Raw genomic sequence first — 15,285 nt, forward strand, 5'->3', positions numbered from 1 at the left:
CCATTTCTCCACATCCTCGGCAGCATCTGTAGTTTCCTGATTTGTTGATTTTAGCCACTCTGACCAGTGTGAGGTGGTATCTTAGTGTGGCTTTGATTTGTATTTTCCTGGTGATGAGTGACATTGAGCATCGTTTCATGTGTCTGTTGGCCTTCTGGAGGTCTTTGGAAAAGTGTCTAATCATGTCTTCTGCCCACTTCTTCACTGGATTATTTGTTTTTCAGGTGTGGAGTTTGGTGAGTTCTTTATAGATTTTGGATACTAGCCCTTTATCCAATATGTCATTTGCAAATATCTTTTCCCATTCTGTCAACTGCCTTTTAGTTTTGTTGTTTTCTTTGCAGTGCAGAAGCTTTTTATCTTGATGAGGTCCCAATAGTTCATTTTTGCTTTTAATTCCCTTGCCTTTGGAGATGTCTTGAGTAAGAAACTGCTGTGACTGAGGTCAAAGAGGTTGTTGCCTGCCTTCTCCTCCAGGGTTTTGATGATTTCCTGTCGCATATGTTAGGTCTTTGATCCATTTTGAGTTTATTTTTGTGTATGGTGTAAGCAGGTGGTCTAGTTTCATTCTTCTGCATGTTGCTTTCCAGTTCTCCCAGCACTATGTGCTAAAGAGACCGTCTTTTTTCCATTGGATCCTCTTTGCTGCTTTGTCAAAGATTAGTTGGCCATACTTCTGTGGGTCCAATCTGGGTTCTGTATTCTATTCCATTGGTCTATGTATCTTTTTTTGTGCCAATACCATACTGTCTTGATGATTACAGCTTCATACTAGAGGCTCAAGTCTGGGATTGTGATGCCTCCTGCTTTGGTTGTCTTCTTCAGGTTTACTTTGGCTATTCGGGGTCTTTTTTGGTTCCGTACGAATTTTAGGATTTTTTGTTCTAGCTTTGAGAAGAATACCAGTGCAATTTTTATTGGGATTGCATTGAATGTGTAAATTGCTTTGGGTATTATTGACCTTTTAACAATATTTATTCTTCAATCTGTGAGCATGGAATGTTTTTCCATTTCTTTGTATCTTATTCAGTTTCCTTCATAAGCTTTCTATAGTTTTCAACATACAGATCTTTTACATCTTTGGTTAGGTTTATTCCTAGGTATTTTATGGTTCTTGGTGCAATTGTAAATGGGATCAGTTTCTTGATTTCTCTTTCTGTTGCTTCTTATTGGTGTATAAAAATGCAGCTGATTTCCATACGTTGATTTTGTACCCTGTGACTTTGTTGAATTCCTGTATCAGTTCTAGCAGTCTTTTGGTGGAGTCTTTCGGGTTTTCCATGTAGAGTATCATGTCATCTGTGAAAAGTAAGTTTGACTTCTTTGCCAGTTTTGATCCCTTTTATTTCATTTTGTTGTCTGATTGCTGATGCTAGGACTTCCAACACTATGTTAAACAACAGCGGTGAGAGTGGACATCCCTGTCGTGTTCCTGATCTCTGGGGGAGAGCTCTTAGTTTTTCACCATTGAGGATGATATTAGCTGTGGGCTTTTCATAAATGGCTTTTATGATGTTTAAGTATGTTCCTTCTATTCCAACTTTCTTGAAGGTTTTTATTAAGAAAGGATGCTGTGGGGCGCCTGGGTGGCTCAGTCGGTTGAGCGTCCGACTTCAGCTCAGGTCACGATCTTGCAGTCCATGAGTTCGAGCCCTGCGTCAGGCTCTGGGGTGATGGCCCAGAGCCTGGAGCCTGCTTCCGATTCTGTGTCTCCCTCTCTCTCTGCCCCTCCCCTGTTCATGCTCTGTCTCTCTCTGTCTCAAAAATAAATAAATGTTTAAAAAAAAAATTTTTTTTTTAAAAAGAAAGGATGCTGTGTTTTGTCAAAATGGTTTTTCTGCATCCATTGACATGATCATATGGTTCTTATCCTTTCTTTTATGAATGTGATGTATCACACTGATTTGTGAATATTGAACCAGCCCTGCAGCCCAGGAATGAATCCCACTTCATAGTGGTGAATAATCCTTTTAATATGTTGTTGAATTCTATTTGCTAGTATCTTGTTGAGAATTTTTGCATCCATGTTCATCAGGGATATTGGCCTTTAATTCTCCTTTTTTGTGGTGTCTCTGGTTTGGGAATCAAGGTAATGCTGGCTTCGTAGAATAGGTCCAGAAGTTTTCCTTCCGTTTCTATTTTTTGGAATTCCTTGAGATGGATAGGTATTAACTCTGCTTTAAATGTCTGGTAGATTTCCCCATGGGAAGCCATCTGGCCCAGGACTCTTCTTTGCTGGGAGATTTTTGATAACTGATTCAATTTCATTACTAGTTATGGGTCTGTTCCAATTTTCTATTTCTTCCCATTTTAGTTTTGGTAGTGTATGAGTATGTAGGAATTTGTCCATTTCTTCCAGGTTGTCCAGTTTGTTGGCATGTAATATTTCATAGTATTCTCTGATAATTTCTTGTATTTCTGAGGGATTGGTTATAATAAATACACTTTCATTCATGATTTTTTCTATTTGGGTCCTCTCTCTCTCTCTCTTTTTTTTTTTTTTTTTGAGAAGCCTGTCTAGCGGTTTATCAATTTTATTTTTTCAAAAAACAAAACAAAACAAAACAAAACTCTCAGTTTCATTGATCTGTTTTGTTTTGTTTTATTTTGGGGTTTGTTTTTGGATTCTATATTTGTTTCTCCTCTGATCTTTATTATTTCTCTTCTTCTGCTGAGTTTGGAGTGTCTTTGCTGTTCTGCTTCTAGTTCCTTAGGTGTGCTGTTAGATTTTGTATTGGGGATATTTCTTGTTTCTCGAAATAGGCCTGGATTGCAATGTATTTTCCTCTTAGGACTGCCTTTGCTGCATCCCAAAGGGTTTGGAGTGTTGTGTTTTCATTTTCATTTGTTTCCACGTATTTTTAAATTTCTTCTTTAATTGCCTGGTTGACCCTTTCATTCCTTAGTAGGATATTCTTTAACTTCCATGCATTTGAAGGTTTTCCAAACTTTTTCCTATGGTTGATTTCAAGTTTCATAGCATTGTGATCTGAAAGTGTGCATGATATGATCTCAGTTCTTTTATATTTATTGAGGGCTGTTTTGTGATTCAAATGTGATCTGTCTTGGAGAATGTTCGATGTGCACTCGAGAAGAGTGTATATTCTCCTTTAGGATGAAAATTTCTAAATATATCTGTCAAGTCCATCTGGTCCAGTGTATTGTTCAGGGCCATTGTTTCTTTATTGATTATCTGCCTAGATGATCTATCCATTGTTGTAAGTGGAGTATTGAAGTCCCTTGCAGTTACCACATTCTTACCGATAAGATTGCTTATGTTTGTGATTAGTTGTTTCATATATTTGGGTGTTTCCAAATCCGGTGCATAGACATTTATAATTGTTAGCTCTTCTTGATGGATAGACCCCATAATTATTACATAATGCCCTTCTTCATCTCTTGTTACAGCCTTTAGTTTAAAATCTAGTTTGTCTGATATAAATATGGCTACTCCAGCTTTCTTTTGACTTCTAGTAGCATGATAGATGGTTCTCCATCTCCTTACTTTTAATCTGAAGGTGTCCTTGGGTCTAAAATGGGTCTCTTGTAGACAGCAAATAGATGGGTCTTGTTTTTTTAATCCATTCTGATACCGTATGTCTTTTGATTGGACCATTTAGTCCATTTACATGCAGTGTTATTAGTGAAAGATACGGGTTTACAGTCCTTGTGTAGGTTATCTGTAGGTTTCATACTTGTAGTAATGTCTCTTGTCCTTTGTGGTCTTTGCAACATTTCACTCACAGAATCCTCCTTAGGATCTCTTATAGGGCTGGTTTATTGGTGATGAATTCTTTCAGTTTTTGTTTGGGAAAATCTTTATCTCTCCTTCTATTCTGAATGACAGGCTTGCTGGATAAAGGATTCTTGGCTGCATATTTTTCCTGTTCATTACATTGAAAATTTCCTGCCACTCCTTTCTGGTCTGCCACGTTTCAGTAGATAGAGCTGCTACTACCCATATGTGTCTATCCCGTATGTTGAGGCCCGTTTATCCCTAGCTGCTTTCAGAATTCTCTCTTTATCCTTGTATATTTCCAGTTTCACTATGATATGTCATTCAGAAGACCAATTCAAGTTACCTCTGGAGGGAGTTCTCTGTGCCTTTCCCAGACTGGGGAGGTTCTTAGCTATGATTTGTTCAAGTATACCTTTGGCCCCTTTCTTTCTCCTTCTTCTGGAACTACTATGATATGGATATTGTTCCGTTTCATGGAATCACTTAGTTCTCTAATTCTCCCCTTGTGATCCAGCATTTTTTTTATCATTTTCTCAGCTTCCTCTTTTTCCATAATTTTATCTTATATTTCACCCATTCTCCCCTCTGCCTCTTCAGTCCTCGCTATGACTGCCTCTATTTTATTCTGCATCTCATCTACAGCATTTTTTAATGCATCATTACTAATTTTTAGTTCCTTGATCTCTTGGGCAGTAGATTCTCTGCTGTCCTCTATGCTTTTTTCAAGCCCAGCGATTAACCTTACGACTATTATTCTAAATTCTTGTTCCGTTGTATTGTTTACAACTCTTTTGATCACTTCTTTAGCTCTTACCTTTCCTGGAATTTCTTTTGTGAATTCTTCTGTTTCGTCATTTTGCCTAGTTTTCTGTCTCTTATGTGTTTTAAAAGCTTGTTACGTCCCCTGCACCTGTGAGCACTACTATATTAAAGAGAGGTCATACACTGTCCAGGACCTGGCCCTTCAGGAAGTGTTTTTTGGAGAGTGTTACTTGCTCTCTGTTGTTGTGACTCTGCTTACTTTATCTCCCTACTCGTAGTGATGTTTTGGACCCTCCACCAGGTGTGCTTTGATTTGTTTGTTCAAGTAGCCCTGGAAAGGAAAACAAATAAGCAAAAAAATACAAAACAAAAACAGGCAAACAACCAAAAAAACCCAGAAACACCAGCTACAAGTAAACAGGGTGGGTGCAGTACTGATGGAAGAGGCCTTATCCTGTACAAAGAGAGAAATGACAGGGGCAGGGACAAAGAAAGAATAAAAATTGACCAGAGAAACTATACGGCTTAATCCAGAGAGAAAGAAAGGGAAATAGAGAAGGGGATGGGGAAAAAGAAAAAAGAAAAGAAAGTTATGCAGAGAAACTATAAGGCTTAATGCAGAGAGAATGGAGAATAAAGAAGGAGGTGTGGAACACGTATTAAGAGAATGGATTAAATATGTCTGCTTAAACAAACTAACAACCAGAGATAAGAATGAGAAAAGGAAGGAAGAATATATATAATAAGAATTGTCTGAGAATTAATCAGGCAATGCAGCAGTGCCTGTCTGGAGGTAGGGTGTCTGTTTCCTCACTGTCAATCCTTCTCCTGTAGCTGTGCAGTTACCAGGTACAGAGGGGCGTGGTTTGGTATAGGCGGATCCTGCCTCCACCATGGGCCCTGCTGGGCCCTACTGTCTGGTCCTTGAGGCCCCACCTTGGTGGTGGTGGGGAGAAAAATGGCGACCCTCAGTCTGTTGCGTACCGGGTGTCCCAGACCACTCTGTTCGAGCCATCCTCATTGTGCCACGGGTGCAAATGAGGCAGTTTGTCTCACTCCACTGACTCCTGTGCCTAGCTCCACATGCCCCATACTGGGGAAGAGCAGCTCCACCCACGTCGTCCCCGCCCCCCCCCCCCCCCGCGATATGTGGTCCCTGGCTGGCAGGCACAGGCATGCTTTGTCCTGTCCCACAGCACTCCAGGGAGGGAATCGCTTTCTCCTTCTGTGGACTGCACCCCTGACCTAGCCACCGAACCTGGGGCTGGCTCCCCTCCTCCCCAGGTTTGTGATCCAGGGGCAGCCGTCCCCAGACCAGAGAAAGCCCACAGTTAGATTGATCTTTATCTCTCCTGGACTGAAGTTTTTCTCTTGTCCAGATACAGGCCTATGCTTCCTTTTCTCTTTTTCTCTTCCTTTTGTCTCTCCACAAAAGGGGATCCCTCCTCTCTGTTCCTTTTCTCTCTCCCAGTTTGCAGCCACACACCTACGGCCCCTCAGGTTGTCCCAGTGGGTCCCTGGAAGCCGGCTGTCTCTTTTCCTCCCAGACTCTTGGGGTTCAGAGTCCTTCAACTTCAACACTTCTTCTCTTTTTTATGTTTTTTACCTTTGTTTATAGCTCTTTTGAGTGTAAGATAAGGACTATGATTAGGACTGATGTTCTCCACTCATTTCAAATCCAGTGAATATCTTTATGATCATTACTTTATTAGGTATATTACTTATCTCCCTTTTGTTTAGCTCTCTTCTTTTGAACTTGTCCTTTTTTTTTTTTTTTTTTTTTCATTTGGGACATATTCCTTCTCATTTTGTCTGTCTTTTTCTGAGTGTTAGGGAAGTCACGTGCTCTTGAAAGCAGTGCCTTTATGAACACGAGGTCTTGTAATGCCCTGCAGTGCAGTGTCTCCTATTTACCATAACCTGGCGCTTCAGGGGTGTCTCCTTTGTGTTTTGCATGTGCCCCAATTTTGTGGCTGAGCCATGTTTTCCTTCATTCCAGTTATTTGCAATGGGTCTCTTTGCTGTTGTGGACAAGGTTTGGTCCTTGTGTTTTTAGTGGACCAGTCTGGGGCTACCTTGGGTTTAAAGTGAACCAGAACAGGCATTTGCCAGAGCTATGGTAGCTCCAAACTCAAGGGTGCTTTCTGCATGTTGTCACTAGAGAAACTTGTTGGTGGGCTAGGCCTGCAGTTCAGCCAGGTGTCTGACCAGCCTACTGCTGGGGCTGTAGTTGGACTGAGGTGTGCTGTTACTTTCCCTCTCTCAGGGGCAAGAGTCACTTTGGAGTGGTGCTCGCCCCTATTTATTGGGGCTGCTTGCACACCACAAGGCTTGCCGCACTGCTTGGGATAGGCTTATCCAAGGTCTACAGGAGAACATGGGGGCTGGGTGTGCTGCACATCGTGCCAGCAGGGTCTGCACTGGGCTGCTGTGGAATGGAGCTGAAGCAGCCTGGGAAAACTTCTGCCCAGGCAGAGGGTTGAAGGGAGTGTATTCACGGAAGTATGTGGCTGGGGTGCACTTTTCGCAGGTTAGGTGATCATTGCAGTGTGCTTGTTCTCACAGGTGTCTGTGTATTTAGGCTGGGGATGGGGAGTGGGGGAGGGAAATAGCACCCATCAGTTCTTTTGTTCTTGGAGAAATCTCTTAGATTTCCCTGCCTCTCCAGCACATGTTCTGAGACCATTAAATCTCTTTCCTGTACACCCGCGGCATTTTTCAAACTGTTGCTTCTGTGCTGTATCTAAGTGGAGCTGTTTGTTGTGCTGTACTCTCAGGGCAGAGACTCAGTTTTCTGTTACCCTCCTGCCTCTTAATCTATTGAGCCTGTTGATTTTCAGAGTTCAAGGTGTGAAGCCCTTCTGATTGTGGAGGTGGGGAGGGGACAAAACTGGAGAAGCTTCTGGCCCTCTGGTTTTCAAAGCCAAATGTTACAGGGATTTGTCTTCTCAGGGCAACCTCAACCTGGAGTGCCTGGGGCAGGGTCCTCTCCTTTCCCCTCTCTGCCCGTGGAGGCACTCCCTCTCAAGGTCAGTCCCACTTGATGGTACAGTCTTTCAATAAGCATAAAACATCTTTATGAACAAATCCAAATTTACTTTCTCAAGACAAAAGTAGATAAAACCTATATTTAGTAATCACTGTTTTGGTATTTTATTTGGAAAACAATTTGATGTCAATAAAGGGTTTCTCGGGTTTGATGGGTTTACACAATCTATTTGGGTTTAGGGCTCTATGGTTACATTCCCTAGTTACCAATTTTGAACCCTACATAACCCAATACCTCTTTCTTATGGGAAATATTTTGCAGTACTACCTTTACTATCATGAAAACACATCTTTATTGTGAATTGAAACTTAAAGGTAATACAAGCTACTTACACATTTGGAAAAAAAACAAAAATCTGTAAGTGCTGTAATACAATACAATACAATACAATATACTTCCATGTGAGAATACTCAAGCATGACTACCTGGGAAGACTGAAATAGTTGGATGACATATGCACTGATACCTAGAATCATGAATGTGTCTAGAAAGGTAGATTGATGCAGGGGTTTTGAATTGACAACTCAGAGAACACATACAGTGTCTCCAGTGGCAAAATGCTTTTCTGAAGTAAGGAGTACTTCTCAGTTAAGTTCCATACTTAATAATCTACCCTTGAATTTTAATTTTATTTATTTTGAGTGAGAGAGTGAGCGAGCAGGAAGGGGCAGAGAGAGAATCCCAGGTAGGGTCTACAGCAGTGTAGAGCCCGACTCGTGGCTTGAACTTAAGAACCGTAAGATCATGACCTGAGTGAAAACCAAGAGTTGGATGCTTAACCAACAGATTGACCCAGGTGTCCTTCCTGGAAATTTTTATGTATATTGAAACCATGCAAACATGATTTTATGCTGATATGTATGTATTTATGTATGTGTATATGTATACATATATATATTTAGAATTAGATTTTGTATCCAGCTATTTATAAATAGGTTTATTCCCTCATTGACAAGTCTGGTGGACTTCTGGGTTTCTGTGATGGTGTAGTTCCTGCTTGGGCAAACACATTGAGAAATTAACAGTTCAAAAAGGGCTTTCTGGAGTAAATCTCTAAATTTAGGATCTTCTTGATTTGATAGTTATTAAAGTTCCTTTCCAGTGGCTCCTGGCTGTTTTATTAAGCAACAGCTATTGGGGTAAATTCTTTCTCTTAAACTATGTGAATACTTTTAGGAATTTAGTAGAGTTCTACAAAGTGTTCTGTCTTCTCAAGGGTTTTTGAGTAGTGTGTGGAATGCAAACATACACAGAGCTAGAGTCAGTAAACCGAGATCAAGCACACTTAGGATGCGATGCTGTGCCATGGAGTCGTCTAGGAGTGGAAGAGGAGTGATTTAAGCATTTCCTGGGGAGTCAGTGAAGTTTTCTTGAGTAAGTATTGGGTGTGCTAGTGAAGTCACCAGGTTTGCCTCTTTAGTAGTTAAAATTCCATTAAGTACTTGGAAATGACCTTTTGAAATAGTTGTCCCCTAATCCTTTCATACTATGTAGACTAAATTGGCAAAATCAGTTTTGTTTTTGAGAGAGAGAGAATGAGCGTGTGCATGCATGCATATACACAAGTGCACAAGCAGAGTAGGGACAGAGGGACTGGGAAAGAGAATCTTAAGCAGGCTTCATGCCCAGTGTGAGCCTGATGCTTGATTTCTTCACTTTGAGATCATGACCTGAGCCAAAGTCAGGAGTCAGAGCCTTACTGCTTGAGCCACTCAGTTCCTAATAAATGAAATATGTAGTTGTATTTAATAACATTTCTATTTACTATTAACAGTTACAGTTTGAGGATTTTTCTCCCGTAAGTCATTGGCTTTAATATTCAGGGTCTTCACCTTTAATACTGATCTTGCTATGGGCCGTCTAGTACAGAAATCTAGTAATGGTGGGTAATACCAAAATTGCCTTCATTCAGTTATACTCAGAAATTAGAGACATTTTTTTTTCATTTTTTTTTCTTTCTCTCATTGGAGAATGACTATAATTCCAGTGCATAGCTATTAGAGAAGAAAGGTCAACCTGCTCATGCATAATTGGACATTTTGTTTCTGGGTACTTATGTTGAATAATCCTTTTAAATTTAGTATATTGGAAGCTTTTGGTCAAGTTGAATTACTCAAGTCATTATGGACTAATGATAATGCTATTGTATTTTGGCATGTGTGCTTATATTTAAGAGATGTATAATTTTTGGACTCGGCCAATTTAATCAGGACATTGGACTATTTTGAAAGAGGATAAAACATATCATTTTTTCTTTCTTTTTTTTTTTTTTTTTTAACAGCCTTTTAGGTGTCCCCATTGCATATGATAACATCAAAGTGGTAGGTGAACTGGGAGATATTTATGATGATCAAGGACACATTCATCTAAACATTGAAGCAGATTTTGTTATTTTCTGCCCTGAACCAGGGCAAAAGCTTATGGTATGTATATATATTTAAAGCTTTCTTTGTATAGTTGTATAATGATATAATTTGGAAGATTTTTAAGACTATACACCTCGAGAAGTAAATGGCTTGCTATTGTGGGTAGCTAAAAGTTATTTTCTAAAATGTTTATTTTTGAAAGAGAAAGCAGGGGAGGGGCAGAGAGAGGGGGGCAAAGGATCTAAAGCAGGCTCTGCGCTGACAGCAGAGAGCCCAACATGGAGCTCTAACTGATGAACCATGAGATCATGCCGTGAGCCCAAGTCAGATACTTAACTGACTAAGCCACCTAGACACCCCTAAAAATTATTTTCAAAGAAAAAAAGTCAATTCAACCTTGGTAACTTTTTAAACTCCATTCTTCTAGAACTCACCTGTGTATGCAGAGTATGTGTGTCATACAATTTATTCTCTTCTTTGTATAGCACCAGAACGATCTTAAGTGATAAAAAAAAATAACTAGTTTCTTATTTCTCAATTATATACCAATAAAGGATTTAAACAGGGGCTAGGGGCTCCTGGATGGCTCTGTCAGTTGAGCTTCCTAATGCGGCTCAGGTCATGATCTCACAGTTTGTGAGTTCGAGTCCCATGTCAGACTGTGCTGACAGGTCAGAGCCTGGGGCCTGCTTCAGATTCTGCTTCTCTCTGTCTCTCTCTGCCCCCCCCCCCCCCGCTCATGCGCACACGCGCTCTCTCTCCCACCCCCCCCCGTCTCAAATAAACATTAAAAAAATATTTAAAAGATTCAAACCGTGTAGTAGTGTTTCAAATAGGAGTTCAAATAGGAGTTGAAAATTCAAATAGTTGTGGGACCAGGCAGGTAATGAAAGTGAATGAACAATGAGGTTAGGGCACCCATCAGGTGCTATGGTAATGAAGGCCCTGTTGGGAAGGTTTTTTAAGACAATCTAGATATACAGATAGATGTGAAATTGACTGTCTTCTACCAGCAGTTTTGAGTGTATTTGTTGGTGGGTGTGTGTGTGTATTCATACATAGTTTGTATGTTTTTTTCTTTAAGCACTTCCTATAAAATTTTTTATTAATGGTTCTTATAAGATTAACTTTTATTGTTAATGAATATACTGATCAAATTTCACTGACAAATTCTACAAGGCATTTCTAATTTAAAAAAATTTTTACAGTGTCGGTTAAACTGGTAGAAATAGTATCCTGGGCCTGCCAAAGTTGGGTTATACAGCTAGCTTCCATACTATTAAAGTTGGCAGATTTGTACTTAAAAAAATTTCGACACTTAACTCATCTGCTTTGTGTAAGTTACCATAAACATGGAAATAACATACTGTACAGAAGGTATAAAACTAAGAATAAAATTACTCCTTTTACTCTATTCCAGTCTTCAAATACATCTGGGCAGTTTTTTCCAATTTTTAATTTTAAACATGGTATAATTTACATACAATAAAATAAGAGATCTAAATTATATACAACAAAATGCATAGATCATAGTGTTCAGTTCAATGAATTCTGACAAGTGCATATATACCATTTTATTTGAGAATGACCGTCATGCCCTTTCCTGGTCAGTCCTCTCTTCTAGATCCAACCACTGTTCTGCTTCTGTTTATCATACATTAGTTTTGCTTAAGCTTCTCATTTTATATTAGTGGAAATTTTCATTATACACTCTTTGATGAAAATCTGACCTCTTTTGTTCAACATGTTTTTACACTTCATCCATGCTGTTTGATGGTATATTCATATTTTATTCCTTTTTGTTCATAGAATTCGGTTATATGAGTGTATTACAATTTGATTGTTCATCTTCATTGATGGACATTTTGGTTTCCAGTCTGGAGCTATTATGAATGAAGCTGTGTGAATGTGTATTTTCATTTCTCCTAGGTAGGAACTGGAAGCTGTATTGTAAGTCAGAGGGTAGGTGTTTGAGGAATTAGCCTGTTTTTCATAAAATTAAACATTCAACACTATTAGTTGCTCTGTGTCCTTGCCAGCATCTGGTTTTGTTAGTCTTTTAATTAAACTGATGGATAATACTAGGTTCTCCTTAATTTGCGTTTTCCTTCGTGAGATTTTTCTTGTGTTTCAATAAGAAAGGCCTGTTTAAGTGCTTTGCCCATTTTTAGCTGGACTTTTGTGTTACGGAGGTTTAGTAGTTCTGTTTATAAACTTCATACTTTTTAGCTTTAAAGCTTCTAAAAATGTTTTTGTGATTCACAGTAGCCATGCTCAAGATCTACTGATGAAGGATAAGTTGTCTTCAAATACAGTGCTTATTATATCCTACTAAAGTTAATTGTTAAATAATTTTTTTTTATGTTTATTTCTGAGAGAGACAGAATGTGAATGGGGGAAGGGTAGGGAGAGATGGAGACACAGAATCCAAAGCAGGCTCCAGACTCCCAGTTATCAGCACAGAGCCTGATGCGGGGCTGGAACCCACAAACCTTGAAATCATGACCTGAGCCGAAGTCAGGCACTTAAGTGACCATGCCTTCCAACAATGCTTTTTAAGCTTTGAAATTCAGACTGTTTATGGAAATATAATGTGGATCCTAGTTATAAAAAACATATGCTTCCTGCCTTGAGGTCTTTTCACATTTAGGTAATACCAAACAGTATTTTCTGCTTGGTTTCAATATGGTTATAATCTGCTCCCCAGGGAGTCCTGTAGCAGGAGCTGAGGTAGGTTGTTTTGGTTTTTTTTTTAGAGGTGGGAAGAGTTAGTTGTTTATCCAGTTAGGCAATTGATATGCATGCAGTTTACCAAAGTTCCAGCCTTCTAAAAACTCTACAGTGTTTAAAATGGTTTAGTATAACATGTAAATTTTAATTGAAAATCTTTTTCCATATGAAATTATTCCATTATTTCAATGTTTTCTCTTTAAGATCAGTTTGAAGCTTATAAAGTTTTATTTACCTTTTAAACTCTTTAGATAGCTTGATGCTTTTTTTCTTTCTTCCCAGGGTACAGTTAATAAAGTGTCTTCTAGCCACATTGGCTGTTTAGTACATGGGTGTTTCAATGCCTCCATCCCTAAACCTGAGCAGATGCCAGCTGAGCAGTGGCAGATCCTAGAGATAAATGTGGGTGATGAACTAGAATTTGAAGTATTTCGTTTGGACTCAGATGCTGCTGGAGTATTCTGCATTCGGGGAAAATTAAATACCTCTAGGTCAGTTCCTAATCACATTATTTTAATTTTTGTAGTCATTTCTGTTTAATTCTGAATTTAGAGAACATAAGCCCCTCTTTCGGAAAGTAATTTTTTTAGAATATGCCATAAAGTCAATGTAAATTGGAATCTTAAGTGCTTTGACAGCATATTGAATATTCCAAAGGTCTGCACTTCTAGCTAATGGGTCTGTAGTTTACTAACTCAATCTTCCTATTTTCTAGTTTGGTTAATTTTTTAAAAAGTTGATCCTTGAGCTTGAAACTGTTGAAAGCTTAATCATATTTGATTAATGTCACTATGCCAGGTAGATAATTTCTGTATTTTTCTGTTAGCTCATTGAAATTACTTAGTTGGATGTAGCTAGTGCTACTGGATGGGACTCTGCATCCAGTAGAGAGGGCTACTTCACTGATCCTTGGTTTTTTGTGTTTTGGTTTTTTTTTCTTTTTTTTTTTTTTACTGTTAACTCACAACTTTGAAAAAAATGAATAATTTGAAACAAGGATTCATAGATGGGAAACTCCATTAATTTTGGTAGACAGTACACGTGTATTTTTTATCGCTCGTCAGTTGTTTGGCTACCAAGCCTGAGTATTGTGATGTTTCATGCACAGTGAGCAAATTTTTTTGAATCAAAACAAAATTTATAAGGTACATTTTGATAAAAATATTTTATGTAATTTTTATGTATGAAAACAGTCTGGAAGGACTTTGGAAAAATTTTAACTTTTCCAAGACATTTTAATGAGCTGAGGGATAACAGAATACAATATTTGATATTTATGCCATACTTCTGTATCTTGTACTACTGTCATTATTTAGAAGAAAGATTAACATTTGGTATATTCTTGATCTCATTTTATTATTTTTGTTTATTGCTCTGTAATTTTTTTTTTAACTGTTACTTTAGTTTACAAACCAAGTGCTGTACAGTTTCTGAAGAAGTAACAGAAACTGGCACTGAAGAAATTGTAGAAAAACCTCTGAAGAAGAAAAAGAAAAAGAAGACAGACCCAGAGCCATATGAAGTGGAGAGTGATAACAGAGAACTAGCAGATTTTGCAGATGTCACTGTGAAAGAAGAGACAAACCTGCAGATTAATAATACGAATGGCTTCCAGAACGAAGAGCCAAAGAAGAAGAAGAAGAAAAGGCACCAGGAGGACCAGGATCCTGTTTTCCAAGGTAGTGACTCCAGTGGTTACCAGAGTGACCATAAAAAGAGAAAAAAGAAAAGAAAACAGTGAGGAAGCTGAATTTACCCCACTTTTGGAACACTCATCTAAAAAGAAAAGGGAAAAGTAATTCCTTTAGTGCATTTTACTCAGTTTTTTGAAGATTGATTTACATACAGTAGACGAATAAATGTGGGAATCATATGAAATGCTTGTGTATTCCAGTAGTCTGCAAAACAGGAAACATTTCATTAGTAGGAATTTTTGGTGCTAAAGTGGTAATTACTTTAGGAAATACCAATATTATCAAACTGCCATTTTATTGTATACAGAATAAGAGGATAAGACCTCTCTCAAGTCTTGCATTTTTCCAGTTTTTACATGCTACATAAAATTATTTCTGTCATCTGAAGACTGGTAAAGGACTTTGTAATAGAGTGTTATTTGTATCATTACCGAATGGTTTTGAGCTTGTGTATTTTTTAGTAGGTTTGACCTTCAGTCATAATATTATATGAGATTTTTAGATTTTCTTTTCTCTGGCTACTATGAGATTTCTATGGTTCAATTTAGAATGGTTTGCCAAAGGAGCTCTGAAGTCTACAGAGCTCATTAGAACCATGCCACTATTGACAGTGGTAGGAAACATTGTTCACTGTTCTTCCCTTCCAGATGTATGTTGGTTTTTGTTTCTGGTTTTTTTTTTTTTTTTTTTGTATAAGAGGTTGATGTAGAGGGCTCTTCTCTTGTACTTGTTTATGTGTGCCTCAGCTGTAAATGCCATTCTTACTAGTAGGAAATTTCTCAACTACTTTATAATAATTGGGTTAAGGTATTAAAAATGATTCTTAAGAGAAAATTGCACTGCGAAATGTGGACTGTGTCTTAACTACAGGAAAACACTGATGAAATGACAAGCTGGTTCAGGCTGATAATCAATGCATGGCCACATTCATTGATTGAACAGTAC

The 15,285-nt window shown here is 38.4% G+C and overlaps 1 protein-coding gene across 1 annotated transcript in view; it reads left to right on the forward strand.

The window, feature by feature from the left end:
* The window catches only part of POLR1F (RNA polymerase I subunit F), a 30,736-nt gene extending 16,173 nt beyond the window's left edge, over positions 1-14,563 (forward strand). The window contains exons 2-4 of the mRNA XM_058724876.1: positions 9,832-9,973; positions 12,929-13,137; positions 14,051-14,563. Of these exons, the coding sequence (XP_058580859.1) occupies positions 9,832-9,973; positions 12,929-13,137; positions 14,051-14,387 (688 nt within the window). The 3' untranslated portion in view covers positions 14,388-14,563. The remainder of the gene's footprint in view (positions 1-9,831; positions 9,974-12,928; positions 13,138-14,050) is intronic.
* The last annotated feature ends 722 nt before the right edge of the window (positions 14,564-15,285 follow it).

This window comes from Neofelis nebulosa, chromosome 4 (genome assembly GCF_028018385.1).
Source record: "Neofelis nebulosa isolate mNeoNeb1 chromosome 4, mNeoNeb1.pri, whole genome shotgun sequence".
Taxonomy (NCBI): Eukaryota; Metazoa; Chordata; class Mammalia; order Carnivora; family Felidae; genus Neofelis; species Neofelis nebulosa.